The sequence below is a fragment of the Lampetra fluviatilis genome, chromosome 7 (genome assembly GCF_964198595.1).
Source record: "Lampetra fluviatilis chromosome 7, kcLamFluv1.1, whole genome shotgun sequence".
NCBI lineage: Eukaryota > Metazoa > Chordata > Hyperoartia > Petromyzontiformes > Petromyzontidae > Lampetra > Lampetra fluviatilis.
The window spans coordinates 14,221,106-14,237,841 of record NC_136281.1 but is presented as its reverse complement, the minus strand read 5'-3'; the positions used below and the strand labels follow the sequence as shown (position 1 = coordinate 14,237,841).

Genomic DNA, 16,736 nt, shown 5'->3' with positions numbered 1-16,736 from the left:
AGCGGCGGCGATGTTGACACCGCTACACCAGGTACTCATTTAAAGGCCACCGGTGTCGGTGGCCGTGAGCGGGAATCGAACCCGGGTCCTCCAGGTTCGCAGCGCAGCGCGCCAACCCCTGCACCACTGCCCTTGGTGGGGCACACGCAGGCACGCACGCGCACGCACGCGCACACGCGCGCGCACGCGCACACGCGCGCACAATCGACGCGGTCGTGAAAACCGGGGGCACGTAGCAAAATCACCAGCACGCACGGGCTTTTGCCGAGGCAAAAGGGGGCAAGATCGCACAGCCTCGGCAGTAAAACACCGCCGTCTCGGTCGAAGGGAGGTTGAAGGGACGGACGAGTCATCTGTTGTTATTATAGTATATTAGTTAAGGCTTTCAAGTATTTGTTGGGGAGGCTCGCCTTTGTTGATCATGTTTAATCACCGCGCGTGGGGCGGGGGACGCTAACAAGTGCGGTGTCATCCGACCTTTTCGCCTGAGCTAATGCAATTTCACAAGCTTAGCGCTTCTAAACGGCTTATAAATATTATAAACTGTAGGCGATACAGTGCGGCACGATCCAAAGCGGTGGCGAGGTAGGGGCCCCCCATTCGTCCATCTTGTGATGCCTCTGCGCACTTCACGGATGCCCGGAGACACTCACAAATTGCTCGGCACGTGATTAAATTTATCGGCGGTACCGACGTTTTCGACGCATTCGGGAGTGGGTGGGTTGGGTGGGTGGCATCGTAAATGACCCCCGTAAATGACCCAGCCGATCACGTTTACCATCGACGGCTATTGCAAAGCCCCGTTTCGCTGGGTCTCCATTTGGCACATTCCAGGTTGCTTGGTCGTGTGTGTCTTGACACAAGCGGAGCTCCTCGTACAGCAGCAAGGGGGCTAAGGAGATCCCACGCAGGCAAGGATGACAGCGCAATTGGCTTAACGGTGGGCCACATGTAACGGTGACAGATAAAACCTTGTTTGGCCATCAACCCAAACCGACTAATCGCCGTGGAGGAAAAACCGCGTGGCACGTGACCGTCATTTAATTGGAAAAAAAACGCCTACATGTAGGGATATAAGTGGCCGTCCATAAATGACGTCACGAGATTTTGGACGATTTTTGACCCCCCCCTCAAATATGACGTCACAAAGCTCTGCCCCCACCCCCCCAAAAAAAACATGCTTCAAATCGCTTTAAACTATTGTCATTGTAGTGCGTATTTTATGTGACGCTGCACTCTGATGTTGTAGGAGAAAACATTTATGAAAAAGTCTATTTAATTAAGTAGAATGTGTTTTCTATATTTGAAGTTGTGCATTTTGATGTGACGTCATATTTCTCAAACCCCCCCCCCCCCCACTCTAGGTGCGTGACGTCATTTATGGACGACCCCGAAGTGGCCGCCACGGGGTGCGTCATCACGCCGCAGTGTGGCAAAAAAAAACTACCCGAGACTCGCGGTCAAAATTGCTGCATTGTCATCAAAATATACCGACCGGTGCTAATCGCTCGCGTTTAATACGATAAATAGCTTGGAAGTTACAGCAGCAAGATGACTGGGATTGTGGTGTTTTTAAATTGTTTTTTTAGAGCGCATATATCGCGGGCCATTTAAATTAACGCGTTTGCGGTCGCATGTTTTTATTGGCTTTTGCTTGAAAAAAAAAGATAGATTTTAAAGCTGGCATAATTTTAACGCCCCCCTCTTACAAGTGTGTTTTCCTGTTTGGGGTCACGCGCTCACTTCTGCAAATGCGAACACGTGCCGCTGGACCACTGTACGCGCTAACGGAAACCATACAGCTGCACACTTTGGACTCTCGCGCAGTTTTTTGGGGCTCCCCCTCATTTGCTGAAGTTGATCAATACCCGTTCACACACGAGAGAGATTCAAGAAGGGAACTCTACCAAGACGCACGCGACTTGATTCCCAAGTGAAACATCAATCCCGCCACCTGGCATTGAACTGCGCACACAAGGCTGGCCACATTTTACGCGAAGCTACCAAGATCGGTGCTTAATAGTTTACTTATTAGCCAAACGGTTTTGTACGTATTCCGGCTTGTGACATGTCACCACAGCAACAGTCTACTTTCAGATACCTTTATCAACATTTGCAAATAGCACACGTTTGGGACGAACATACTCGGTTACCAAGTAGAAATCTCTCCCATTTCGACCCCAGCTACGCAATGAATTGCCAGGATTTTGGGATTGCGATTTGACTAAGCAAATCGATGCTTCGTCTTGTCTTTACTGCCTTCTGTACACTTTTTTTTTTGTTCTTCGAATATCCGTCCTGTCTTGTTTGTACTGCCCTGTTCACTGAAGGTAACATTTAGCATGCAATTTCATTTTAAGTATTATACAAAAATAAGATTCCCACACGCACAGTTCGATGAGAGTATAGGGAGCACGATAATTAATATTAATCAGTGAGTCACCACATCCCTACTCGGTTACACTGGTCCAAAATAAGTCCAAATGCGTTGACATTAACTACCGTACTAAACTTATGTATGCATCATGGGACCTCCTTTGCCAGGACCAAAATATGAGAATAGGTTTTCCCCTTTTTTCTGGCAACAAAACAGGTGTTAAGATGTTAAAACACCAAACTGAAACCTTTTACAAGGAATCATGTCTGCATTAACCACAATACTTGTGGTCAGAATGCAAACAAAAACCATACCTATTCTCATATTTTGGTATTGGCAAAGGAGGTCCCATGATGTAGCTGCTCACCCCGAGCTCTCATCACTCTGATAGTGCAGCATTGTCTTTGTGCTGTACGCCTTTTGGCGTCCTCTGGTCTAACACCGTTTGAGACTAGGCTCAAAAGATAGCTGTCTCTGGTGTGGACCAATCAGTTTCAAAGACAATGCATATATTATCAGAGTATGGTTTTTGTTTGCAGTATGACCCCAAGTATTGTGGATAATGCAGACATGATTCCCTGTAAAAGGTTTCAGTTTGGTGTTTTAACATCTTAACACCTGTTTGGTTGCCAGAAAAAAGGGGAAACCCTATTCTCATATTATGTATGCAATTGAAATAATGAATACCCTAGTTCCTTTAAGTATCAAAGGAAGTTAAGCCAGTGGGATGTAACCACATTTTCACAACTCAGTGATCAGTATCTACGTTACATTTTCAAAGAAACAGCGACTGTATCTGCCGTTTAACCGAATATCGGGGTTAAAGATTCCATTGCGAAGCTATTTTCTTGTGATGTTAAAGTATGCAGCTAAGTGCCCTGCAAAGCCAGAACATTACACTCGACAAGCAGCACAGAGACTGCACAGGGCTGGCCACTGACTGGCTCACAAGCGCTGTGTGTGTGTGTGCTTTATCAGATAAGAGTCGTTCCACCAGTTTTTGAACAGTTATCTAACTCCGCTGTGAAGGAAGGAAGGAAGCCATGACAGCGGATTAACCTGGTGCAGCTGCCTCGGCCTAGTGCAAGACCGTAGACCCCTTGAGACGTTGCTGGGCACCACGGCCGCGAGATGTTAACTACCTCGCCTGGTATACAGGTCGTGGGTTCGATCCCGACCCTGACGCGTGCATATTTGGAGTTTGCGTGTTCTACCCGTGCTCCCGTGGATTTTTCTCGGGGGTTACCCTCTAAATGTAGAAACATGCGTTCAGAGTATTTGGCGGCTATAAATTTCCACGTGATAAGCCGCTTTGTTGAGCTATCATTTGTGGCCAGGTCGCCTCTGAAAAACAGCTATTGATCTCAGTGGCCCTTACCCCGTAAAATAAAAATAGTTTCTAGTTTTATAGTTTGTACGCTGAATGGCAAATCGGTACAACACACCTTGGACGCAACTAGACAACTGTGTGCATGCCCACGCCATTCCATGATAATCCCGAGTTTCTTATTTTTTTTAAGTCATTGTATGTTGAGCTTCTTTTTCGCACCATACGTAGCCAACCGTGCGACTCGGAGGTGTGGGGGAAGGACAACGAAAGTTAATCTCATGACACAATAAGCGCTTTTATCCTCGTTGAAGGATAACGACAAAACACTGTTATCAAAGGTGCCAACTCCAAATGGCTTCAACAGCTAAAACTGACAATAACATCTGCTATATGGTGTTAATGATGGGACTGGTTTTGTGCACCGTGGCCAGAACCCATTGATGTGGCCAACATCAGTGGCGCCTTCCTCATACTAAATACGATTAAAGTGTCCAACGTCTGATGAAATTGGGCACATTCAGGGTAATTTAGTCAAATATATACATCTCATATCTGTCTGAGCAGCTTCAATCTGAAATTTTTGATTTGCAAGAGCTGTACTTCAAAGACCACAGCTTGACGGGGAATAGGTTTCATTATCATTCCACGGTTTGTTCAACTGGGCACGCTCAATGGTGGAATAAGTGTCCACGCAGTAACATTGATTCAATTGAAATTGTGCTGCAGTGCATAGAATGTGAAAAGTGCACAAGAGTGCACAATTACAGTTAGACGGAGCAGTATTCAATCCTGACTTGATAACCTAAATGTTTTACTCTACAGCCTTTTGTCAATCCACTGCTGGATGAAGGGACCCCCATGGCGGCGTGCGAGTAGCTTCATTATACTTTACCATGGTCACGGGTGATGGGGTACCTGGACCGGTGCAGGTATCACTCGCCACTGATATTAGCCACAGCCAGAAATTTCACTCAAGTATCCAAGTTCACAGGGCAGCCTGCTAACCTGCTACGGCATTGCTCTCAAGGTTACTCATACGGGCGTTACAAATACCACTCGCCGCACCACGCTGAACAGATTCCAAATTAGAACATTCCCGAATGAAGGGCCAAATTAAACGAACAAGCCAGTCAATGGCCCGTTTCCCCAGCTCGTTAAACGCAAGCAATTCACGCCGTCGTTGTTCAGACAAGATCTGGCAGCGCCACTCAAACCAGCTGCAGGTGAATACAAACTTTACGGGAGGAAAAAGCTTACAGTTCACACGACTGGAAGGCGTTAAAAATTCCAGACCTCAGTTTGCTTCTGTGTTCTACGAGCTCCCAAACATACTGGCAGCAGTCATTAGCCAAAACCAAAACAACAAAATAAAAAAAACACACGCGCAAATGCGGTTTGCTGAACAGAAGCAGCTGTTGCCAGGGCAGCCTCCAATACAATACACGCTGCAGGACAACTTGCAGGTCATTGCTAACTGCTAAGTGTTTGGCCATGACCAATATCCTGGTTAGGTGTATTAGTCCTCTAACAGTGACACATATACTGCATGATTTCTCAGTCGCACTCTACGGCTGTCACATGTGCTTTCTAAGCGTGTTGTTCAGCACGATGTCCAAGTTCGGCGTGACCACCAAGTGCTGCGAGCTTCGATGCATCTCCTGAAGATTTATTTCAGCACGTGCAGCGAAACGTCGGACATCGTGCCGAACATCACACTGTACAGACCGAAAAACGCCGCTGTAGAGCCACACAGTGTCCTGCCGACGCCAGGCTAGGGAGAGAATGTCGACAGCCCAAGTGGCGATCGCCAGCGAGCTGAGTGACAAGCAACGTGGGCCCACTCAGCCCACGCGACAGCCAGCCGCGGACAGACAAACGACCCGCTTGAGAAGAAGTTACATAGAACGGATTGGCCGAGTGCCAATGCATGCGGAAAGGGTGCTTTTGTTAACGAGAGATGCATTCCTTGCCCTGGTCCGGTCTCAAGGATATGAAGAGCTTGTTATGGTCTTGTCATTTCATGATCTGTTTAAAGCAGGAGAATTCTTCCTGTAAACCAATTACAAATCAATGTCTACAGCTTCTTCCTACAGCAGAAAAAAAACCTCTTATCAAATGAACTTCATTTACCTATGGCATGAAGTCAAATGTAAAAAAGTTTTGATTCCTGTTTCATTGAATCCTCCAATTTTCAACGCGTATACAGGAGTTGGGGAAGCAGTGGCAAAGTGGTTAGCATGCGCCATAATGAATCTGCCAATCTCACCCGTTCCCTGCCATGGCTGCTTGCGTGAGTGGTGATACCTGAACCAGTCCTAGCCGCTCCCCCACCTCACCACACTGCACTAGCCAGCGTGGTGACGGATGAATAACAAAAAAGAAAAAAAACCCCGTCACTTACATGGCATAGGGGAGCGCTTCATCCAGTGGATTTATAAAGGGCTGAAATGGTTATTAACTTTATTCAAGATTAACATTCTCTGGTAATAATTCACCGTACTGTTACACGGACGGCTCCATGTACGTTGCAAATGTCCTAATCGGGTGTTATCGGTGACCAAAATTGCAGGTGAACTATTTCCGTATGCCTTAAAATGCATTTTTGCATTTGTTTCAAGGGCCCAATTTTCAAGTCGTTTAATATTCCACGATATCAGATTGTCGTGTGAACTGTTGGAATGTTTGTGCAGTGAACATGGAGAGATTTTGAGCATTAGGTTCCAATGTTGAACTGAGAAAATCCAAGAGAAGCATTTGCCCGAAATTAATGACCGGTGCAGTACTTGAAACTATCATCACCTATATTTTAGCACAAGGGTGACCTGGGTTAAAGAATATAATAATCAAGGCGACAAGATGGCATTTACACTGATAAGCAAAATGATGTTGATACAGCCATGGCATTCTCTACCCATGCTTTACATATTTTTCCTAAGGATGAAAGTGCTCCTAAAAATAAACCGTTGCAATTGTCATGCTGCAATTGCTCTGCTATGTGTGTATACCAATTACATCACGACAATAATGTTTTAATTTTCCTGCTCCATCACATTCAGCAAACACTTTCTATTTTTTAAATCAACCAGCCATTAGTCATCATGTGACAGGACATCGCCCAATCTCCTTTGCTGCTCCCACTTCCCGAATTTCCATCCCCTTTCCATATTTGCAATGATGCGTTATTTTGTAACCTTGATCTTGCACAACACCAAATATTTATCTTTCATCACTCTACAGGGTCTAAAGACATCATATTGTACATTAACACAAATTGGCAATGCAAGTGTTTAAAGGACAATGCCCAAAACGTCGCCTATTATATACTGTTCCTTGTAAGGCAGTGAATATATTGAGGGTTTGTGTTGTTGTTAATTGTGCTTGTGCACTACCGCCAATGCAGCATCACCAAATTATTTGGTTAAAAGGATGTTTTTTTTCATGAGGACTTGATATCCAGTTACGGAGGAAGTGTTTTAAACGTATGAAGGGTGTCTGGGCCAAAAAGCGCGGTGCGCTCTGTTACCTTGCTTGGCAGCCACGCCGTTTGCACCGCACGCAACACTGGCAACACTGTCCCGGTGGGAGAAAAAAAACCGACGTGTGTGTGTGTGTTGCGGTTTACGGCTTTTGCCAGGCAATAAGGGACGGCACCGGGAAAACCTATTATTTTTAAGTGTTCATTTGTTCGAGAGGGCGAAAGGAGGGTGCAGCATCATCGTCTGCACTTTACAAGGGCTCTGATGGAGCCGTGAGTTCAGAATCAGAATCTTTGCTTAGACTGGAGGAGGAATCCGATGAGCTGTGAAGCTCTTTTTCACAGATGTCCAGTATTGTTGGGTCAGCAAGTGACAATAGCAAACAATACAGCTTTAAATCGAAAAATACAAAAGAAAACGATCGGAGTGAAAAATTTAGAAAATGGTAAGCAAGGTACTAAATATTCATAAATACATTTCTTCGAAAAGTCCAATTTATCTAGCTTGACCAAGGCAGCACAAAAAAAAGAGTCCAAGACCACGCCAAGATAACACAGTCATTCAATAAAATGGCAGATTAACATTGAACTATCGACACACGGGTAAGTTACACAGTGAACCAGCCACACATCAATTTTAATGTGGGAAAGGTGGCAACGCTTTACTGCGGATCTGCTCGCCGCACTGATTAAACATTAATCTGGCACGTGCAACGGGGATTTAGAAATGCACACAATATAAAAACCCAAACAGCTGTCTTTGGCCAAGAAAAAAAAGAAAATCTAACTGGAAAAAAACACAGAAAAGAAACGTGCACTTGCATCAACTCACGCAGTAAACAACAACAAACAATAACGGTAACGTACCTCGTGAGACGCTGAGCCATGGGCTACAATATTCTTACACACTGCAAGCGAAACAAAATACACAGGAGTAATTAAAGCAGGTGCAGAAAAAAATATCATAATAAAAATGAACTGAAAACAACCTTCAGTTAAACATAGCATGGTGTACACAATATAAACGCGTAGATGCATAGATTACGTTAAATGTGCGGCCCTGCAACTGCTTGCTCAAGCGTCTGCTGGCAGAAGGTCTTCCACTAGAGGGCACCTGGAGGGTCTTTGGCCTACTCTTCCACGCTGGCCAGACGTCAATCGGCAAACTGCGGTGTACTCATTTACACTGCAGGATGGACGGGTTTGGGGTATTTCAGAAACTCGGACCATTGTTTCAATTGCCTTGCCAGGAGATCGAACTGGCGAACTCCATATTATAAGTCCAATGTACTTATCATTACAATACGGTAGCATCCAAACATATACACGAGTGCAATATGTGTGACAGGTGGCCGAAAATTATAGCGATTGTGGAACCAGAAAATTTGCACCAACCCATAGTTAGGTTGATTTTAAATATCTGCAGAAATTCGTGCCCTGGTCATTAGGCATATAACCATGCATTGATCTGCAGAAACCGATTAATTATCCTCCGACCACCTGCATGAAGCCACACAGGCGAGAATGCATTATTTACAAAAGATGCAAATTTTATTTTAATATTACATTAACACTAATGATGCAAACAAAGTAGAGCAAAATTGAATAAATATGAAACAAATAGCCTTTTTCCCGTCCAAGGACGGGTGTATTGCAGTAAATTTTAAATTTGCAAGCGAAAAGCAAACTGCGACGTGATATATTCATTGCATAAATTCGTGTGCAATTTGTAAGGCCGCGGTGACACAGATTTATTTCGTTTAAAGGTTATAATCCCTTGTTTGTCATGACATCCTTTTTACTTCGATGTCTCAACAGCGTGACGGAGATCACGTGACGTGAGGGTTCTGCCTTTGTAGTGAGGGCTGTAAGTTGACGCCGAGGAGGGGGGAGGAGGCGCCTCGCCCCCCCATGTGGAGTGACGTCAGCCGCTAATTATTATGAATGGGGGGGGGTGTCCATTTGGAGGACGTCACCTGCTCATGATTATGAATGAGGGGGGCTGTTCGATGTGGAGTGAAGTCACTTGCCCATGATTATTAGTGAGGGGGGGGGGGGAGTACTCCATATTGAGTGATGTCACCCGGTCATGATTATTAATGAGGCGTGGGGGGGTGTCCATTTGGAGGACGTCACCTGCTGATGAATATTAATGAGGGGGACTGGTCGATGTGGAGTGACGTCACGAGCGTTAAGGACATATATTCCTGGGTGATTATGGTAGGTATACAAGTGAGATTCTTTCATTTCGACAACAGAGAAGCCATTTCTTCAACCGAATCTCAACCTCGAATTGTGACAATTCAACGAATCTCCGAGGTCTGGGACAATCACTACATGCCTCCTGTTCATGTAACAAAACAGCATTTGAAGTTCACAAGTTGTATTCTCTACATGTCTGTTACAACTTATCAAAACGTCTCTGAGGACTCACGTTTGAAAATAAGTTTTATCGCAGGGTTCTTCAACTAAATTTTTTATCGGGCCAGATACTTGAATCATCTTGTGCTGGTGGGACACTTGACATTACGTGTCACGATGTCACATGGAGTCAAGACGTCATGACGTCTGCCCATGTGACAACTAATCTCTACCTAATTCCTCCACATCTTTTATATCCCTCTCAGCAAGTGTGTGAGGTGCTTGGAGGGGTATCTGTCTCGTGTGCTGGTCTGGCAGGACCGTGGAACAAGTAGGATCCACGTGTTGTGGATGCCTCTCGGAAGGGGACTGTTGGCTCGGGTCAGGAGTTGAGGAATCCCTCCAGGGTTGGTGCGCTGGACACCCTTGCGGTCGTTCCCTGGACTGTCTGTGACGTCGGGCGGTTAGAAGTTTACTATCGCCCTGCCTAGCTCGTGGTATGTCTAGGTGTTTACCCCCGCACCCTTGATCTCATTAATTTCCTCTGCGGGGTTCTCACTGGTTTTGTTCATGCGAATGAGGTTCACAATATTCAAAGTTGTGAGATTTAATTCGAGAATTTAGCGAATACAAAATAAAATTGTTACGTCTTGCTTACATCTCATCACACTATTCTGCATCTATTTGCGTCTCCGTGGGCCCCGTCTGGCCCACAAGCCGCCAAATGTAAGAACCCTGCCCTATAGCAATCACGCAAAGCGTCTACGTTCATTCTCCACACTGGGCGGTCATGTCGTGGACGAGAGTGCAGCCGGCCAAAGAGATGCCGAGCACGTTCTGGGTCCCGGTGCGCACGAGCCTCACCGAACGGGAAGGTGACGTTGCGCTCCCGCATCAGGGCCAGCATTTCTTCCGGGTCCGACGTGTTGAGTCGCACAAAAGCTGGCGTGCTGATCGCTCTCTCTGACAACAGAAACAAAGATTCCCCCGTGTAGCCTTTAGCGGAATGGTCGGCGGGCAATTGCTGTGAGCGAGCTGCATGTTGCACAAGAGGGATGGTGGGACCTAAACCATGCCTGGCCGTCTTTGTTTCCCCAGTGCTGAGATTACACATCGCATCAGGTACTCAGTTAAGGTTAAGTCGACCTTAGGTAGGCCCATATATTTGTCACTAATATTGGCCATGAGAGGGAATAAAATGCAGGCCACCGTGTTCTTGTGATGATAAAGACACAACAGCCTAAATAACCCTGGGCAGGCAGCGACTGTAGTAGGTACCGAAATTCCGTAAAGCAAAAGATCGTATTTTGAAGTGCAAGTCCTAGTCAGATTGTAAACGAATGCGTGTGGCTCCGGGTGATAGGGATTACACCTTTGCTCCCAATGCACCAGCCAATCAACTACCAGGAAGACAACCTCAAGCAATATGGCCGCCATGAAGTTACTCATGCAACATGACCGCCATGATGTCATCACTCTGTGCACTATTAATAACCCGTGTGTTTGGTAGGGTGGTCACCCTACCAAGCACTGTACTGGCTCAACCCCGCTTACCTTCCGAGATCTGATAAGATCGGGCGCATACTGGGTGATTTAGTCATCGGTGAAACATAGCGATTATATCATAATATGTAATGTCCGGGCCAAACAAAAAAACACACGAGGGGAATTTGTATTTTCAATCAGGCATCTGGGTACCAGAATGTTTGACACGTGTGTTTGGACACTCTTGGTAGAGAACGAAATGACATGCAAGAAGAGGCCTACGTGAAATTCTTCGCGCGATAACCTGGCAGTGACCCGTCCGTCGCCTTCAGCAGATGAAAGCTTGACTCCCCCCCCCACCCCCTCCTACCACTGCCCCCCCCCCACCTCCCCCACGCCATTTCAACAGAGAGCTTACCCAGCCGGCATATTTCAAGCTCCTGAATGAGGTCGTAAGACCGGCATCTGTCAAGCAGCTTCCGCACGGCATGCAGTGGGTCGAGCAGCATCGTCTCCGGGTGACTGTCCACGTAGCTCTGAATGTGGTTTAGTTTAAAAGGCAAAGAGAAACAAAACACACGCACACCCGGCGAGTAATGCATGATGCATTGAATCCTTTATTTAACCAGCAGATGAAATAAAACCACTGGGGCACGTGAATTTATTTTTTTATTTTCAAGGGCGACCTGGGTTACGTTGAGAACTCAACGTGGCTGTTATTGCACGGAGTAAGAAATCCGAATCGTCACAATCACTCACTCGTTCAGCTGCTTTATTGTCGCTCTGTTAGCGCTACTTCCACGTTGAATTTGAATGTCATGCCCTCATACTGCCACCCTTGTCAAAGACTCTAATTGCCCGATTGGCTATTTCCGCTCTCATTAACGTGTGCAGCCCTTTCCAAATTTCCTGTAACCTTACGAAACTCGAGGAATGTATTTGTTCATATCTGCTTGGCTATAGTTAGTGCTTTTTGTTACTGGCCGCTTTGCATTAGACAAATTCAGGTCTGTGCTTAGCAAGTGATTAAAGAAGACAAACAAGATTTCGGTTGCCAGGATCCAACTACATCATAAACTTTGTAAATATGCAATGAAGAATTTTGCAAATTAAAATCTGCAAACAATGTTCCTTTGCGTAACCAAGACAGCCTCACGAGTATCTCTTTCAGGAGGTTCCTGCACTGTGACCTTGGACTAATTCCATTCATGAGTGTTTAGAGAGGAATCCAGACTACTCAGACAAAGCCCAAGCATGAGGGGTACAGATAGATTCTTGAATCCATGACTCTCCTGCCATCTCCTGGCTACTTCACAGCCACCTTGCCAAGTATGAAAATTCAATATCAACAGTGAAAAATATATTTGATAAGGCTTTTTGGAAGGTTTCTATCGATAGCTTAAACTTTGGTCCCAATGGAAACTGTACAATGAAGACAATGTTTGAGTCGTACACAATTTCATTCGTAATACTTTCAGACGGAAAGTCATGAGCGATAAAGAGAACCACAACAATTTTTGTTTTCATCGGATTCAAAGTTCATTCACAATTTTATCAATTGCCTTTGATTCACTTAATTTATCCTGCCAATGTTGAACTCTCACTGTGGGATGCAGCCAGAATGAAGTTACATCACTGTGTTAATGACAGATATTTTCCACAATCTGTGGTGATTGGCATGGGACCACCATACAAATCTCAAATACTTAGAAACCTTTACATAGAACCTTAACAATCTTTAGGCTTTGAGTCGAGGACCTCAGGAGATGAGACCACTGAACCACCCAGCCGGTTGTGTTTTTTTTCCAGCTTCCGCTATGCAGCCAGAGGTGTGTGGGGTCGCGCTCTGACCTGGAACCTCTGCACGAGGTTGGTGGAGGTGGCGTTGCCTTGGTCGGCCTCCAGCAGCAGGTCAGTGAGCTTGTGTAAGATCACTCGGAATGGGCCCTGCTGATCGAGGTCACGCTGCAGATCGATCTGCGCAATGGAGCAATGCAACATGGAGAAGGATTGACGCGACCGCCGTAGGTCAAAGCAGCTCCCGGGACTCAAGGGGCCAGCTCATCACCTCTCTTCTCTCCCAAAGGAAACCAAAACCCTCCTTCATCAGCCAAGTGCAACCAAATAGTATGTGAGAATTGTCTTATGACCATTTATCTGCAGGGAGCAAAGAGAAGTCTGCTAGGTATTAATGGTATCTACATGTAAAAAGTTCAGAAGAATAAGTTAATACGTTTATTACCTGAGTATTCGTTAGTTGTTTCATGTTATACTTTTGTCTTTGTCCTATTTTGTTTTACAAATGTATTCCCACTGGCAGCATTGCCACGAGACAAAGTGCCCATTTGTAACTCTTTCAACCCAGTATCGCTGGAGAATGGGCCGTGGAAGCGGATAATGCAGAACTTATTTCTGAAACAATTTCAAACTGACCTTTGTTACCCACACACAAGGTGGTGCACTATTCCACACACCCGGATACGATGAAGCATCTGTCGCATAGCAGTGAAACTGATATATCCAACATTCAGGAGCTAGAATATAGACACATCTGGTGATAACTCAAATGTACAGTATTACTAGTTTTTTTTTAATGAGAGCATTGAACTCACTGCACTGGAGAACCCTGGTTCACTCACAGAGGTGCAGGATATTTGCTGGGCCACTAGGCAACCTTTACTCGTTCAGTTTAAACTGCACCCCTTTTTATAACCGCACTTTGCATCTTAGCCGTGCGCTGTGGGCGTTCAGGTACAACCTGCACCTGCTCAAACCACCAAACTTTCTTGAGGCCATATGTAAGTACGTATGTTGAACTTTTTCCGAAACGTATGTAGCCAACCGTGCTAATCGGAGGTGCGGGGGAAGGACAACTAAACACGAAAAGTAGTTCTAACAAAATAAATCAGTTTTCAATCTAGATTTCAAAGCGCATAGCTCAAGTGACTTCCCTGTATCGGAATGAAGAGCGTTCCGGATGACCACACAAGCAGATAGACACGTCTTGTGAAAAGTATACATTTATTTATTAACCATGCACGCACGTGCCCGATTGTGTTGTCATATAACTGCATTCCTGGGCAACCAATGTTTACGATTTCGCATGATGATGTATAAATGTGGACAAAATAACGCCAGCACTTGGCAGGACAGTCCACACAGGTTGGCGGCCTTGCCAGGTAATACCTCATCAGGCTTTTATTCACTGTTCATCCCATTAAATCAATTGGCAAGAGCAGACTTAGGCATTCAGCATCACAAAGGATGGCTATGTGCCTGATTAAATTTGGATTCTTTCCCCCGCCTTCCACATAGACGAACAAGTTAGAACTGCAGCTCGAGTAATAGTCCTAAATAACACGGCAGGCAGTTACGTAAACCGTAAGATACATTTAACCCATGCCACCTACGTTAAATTAGAATTAAATTCAACGGACTGGGTAGGCGTGATGTGCATCAATTAATGGATGAATTAATTGACCAATTAATTGATGAATATCGGTGCTTCAGCTTGCTACAGGCCGATGACGTCAACATGCTCCGCCCATCAACCCCTGTCCAACAACACACGTGGGAAAAGAGCTAAGACTTTTTTGTTCCCTAACAATTTTTGTGGTATCCAAATCATGAAGTCAATCGAACTGATGATAGGTACAGTAATCAATTACTTGGATAACCGCATATGCCCAACCCTACACCTAATATAAATCATTCAACACACTTTGCGCTATTGAAGCAGTATGTTCAATTAACTTTTTGTGGGGAGAGGATTGATGTTCATGCATTGCGCAGATAGTTTTTTGTTCTTCCCTGACAAAATATACTCGAGTCACCGCGATCCATCTTCAGCATCCTTAACGACGGCTTCCAAAAGCTCGGTTAACACATTTTTTTCCTTCTTTACAAAAATATACAAATGTACAACAACAAAAAAGTCAAGCATCGGAACCTGCGCCAACTGGTCCTGGAAAATCGACGATCCCAATCTCATTGATATTCACGGTTGTGCGAAGCGGAGCCTCGTTTCAAAATGCGTTGGCAGACCTGCAATGAGCTCAGGCGAATAAAGTAGAAAAGCACATTTGTAGAATCTCCATATTTAGTGGTCACGGGCCTTATGACGTCTGATAAACACACATTACCAAATTAAAAACAGCACGCCTTTATAAGGCATCGTTACTACTGATAGACCGCTATTATTACTCTACTCAGAAATACTAGTCGAAGTAGTCGAGTCATTTTACAGGTACAATAACAGAATGCTAAGCTCAGATGGCATGAATACTTGATTATAGCAGACACACCGTCACGCTGGGTCACGACTAAGATGCATACAGATACAGAAAAATAGAGGCTGAAGTCAAAGAGTGCTTGATCCTGCTCAAAATGAATAACAGATGCAATGCATTTATCTGCTACACAAATGCCCATTCTGGATGCAGTCACTGCGTTTGTTCGGTGCATAATACGCCTCTACGAGCACACACAATGTCTCCTTTTCCAATTACAGGCTCACAATTCTAACAACGATGTTTCAGCTCAAAATTTCCAGAGGGCATAATTTCGTTTCAGGGTCAAAACATATAAGGGTCACAAAAGATGACCTCGCCTTGCATCTTGTTGTAAATTGCTGTGCTTGCCCGATAAAAACAAAAATACAAATCCCCGTGTCATGTGATCTGCCGGATAATATCTCGTGACACTCTTTAGCCAATGAGAATGCCACCCCCCTCTTTGCATTGAAGAGTGCCCACAAGATTAATAGCATCACCAAATAAATATTTTCACTTTATAGGGGGAAAAGTAAAAAAAAATTGATGACAGATAATACACATACTCTTTGGTTTTTTCGGTAAAGTCACGTAGGTAATTTTTTTTATTAAATTAATTAAAACTAAATTTAATCACGACGTTTCGGAAGCAACACAAGCCTCCGTCTTCCAAAACGTCGTGATTTAATTTAGTTGTTTTCATTTCTTTTATTTTTTACCTACCCGACTTTACCGAAAAAACCAAAGAGTATGAATCCTTGCAGTCACGAAAGCTTCAAATCTAGAGATAATACACAGTGGTGTTGGTTGTGTGCAATGTGCAACGGTCAACATGGAATTGTGTCAAATACTAGCCCAACCACACAACCTCCGGGACATTGGGTAAGGGAACGGTTACGTGTGGGAGACCTGTGACGTTACCGCATCACCAAGGACGCAGGAGAAACATCCGTCCTCTCCCACATCCGTGCCCTCATTTTTATCATCTGACCAGGCAGCTGACATGCAAATCTTAGGTGGTCTAATTGTAAACCAGATCTCTGTGCACTCACTACATAATAGACAGGAGAGCCACTTATTCTTTGAGAAGAGAGTACTAAACACATGCATGTTAATCACAAAGGGTGCAAATCAGCGAGGCCCCGACTGAAAAAACCTTGGGGGAAATCCAATAAACAATGTTTTGTACATTGGTAAAAAAAAAACTATTTCCCAAGTCTGTATAGTTGCCCACATTTCCAATGTTATTCTAAACATTGTACCAGTGGGCGGCAGTTTGGTACGTAAAGAATATTGAATTATTCAGCGTATTATAGAGGTAAACAACAACAACAATAAAAAAACGTGAGGATCCAGAGCATGGCCATAAGACAATCGAAATTGTCAAAAAAAATAAGTCTGTAGTGTGATCCACGAGACTTGACATGTACGCTGAAG

The 16,736-nt window shown here is 44.8% G+C and overlaps 1 protein-coding gene across 3 annotated transcripts in view; it reads right to left on the bottom strand.

Annotated features, from left to right (window-relative positions):
- LOC144933623 (inositol-tetrakisphosphate 1-kinase-like) overlaps positions 1-16,736 on the bottom strand; it is a 91,118-nt gene that overhangs the window by 20,079 nt on the left and 54,303 nt on the right. For all 3 annotated transcript variants that reach the window (XM_078858614.1, XM_078858615.1, XM_078858616.1), the window contains 4 exons: positions 12,880-13,005; positions 11,447-11,564; positions 10,408-10,506; positions 8,050-8,090 (listed from right to left, as the gene is read on the bottom strand). In XM_078858614.1, coding sequence (XP_078714740.1) covers positions 8,050-8,090; positions 10,408-10,506; positions 11,447-11,564; positions 12,880-13,005 — 384 coding nt within the window. The remainder of the gene's footprint in view (positions 1-8,049; positions 8,091-10,407; positions 10,507-11,446; positions 11,565-12,879; positions 13,006-16,736) is intronic.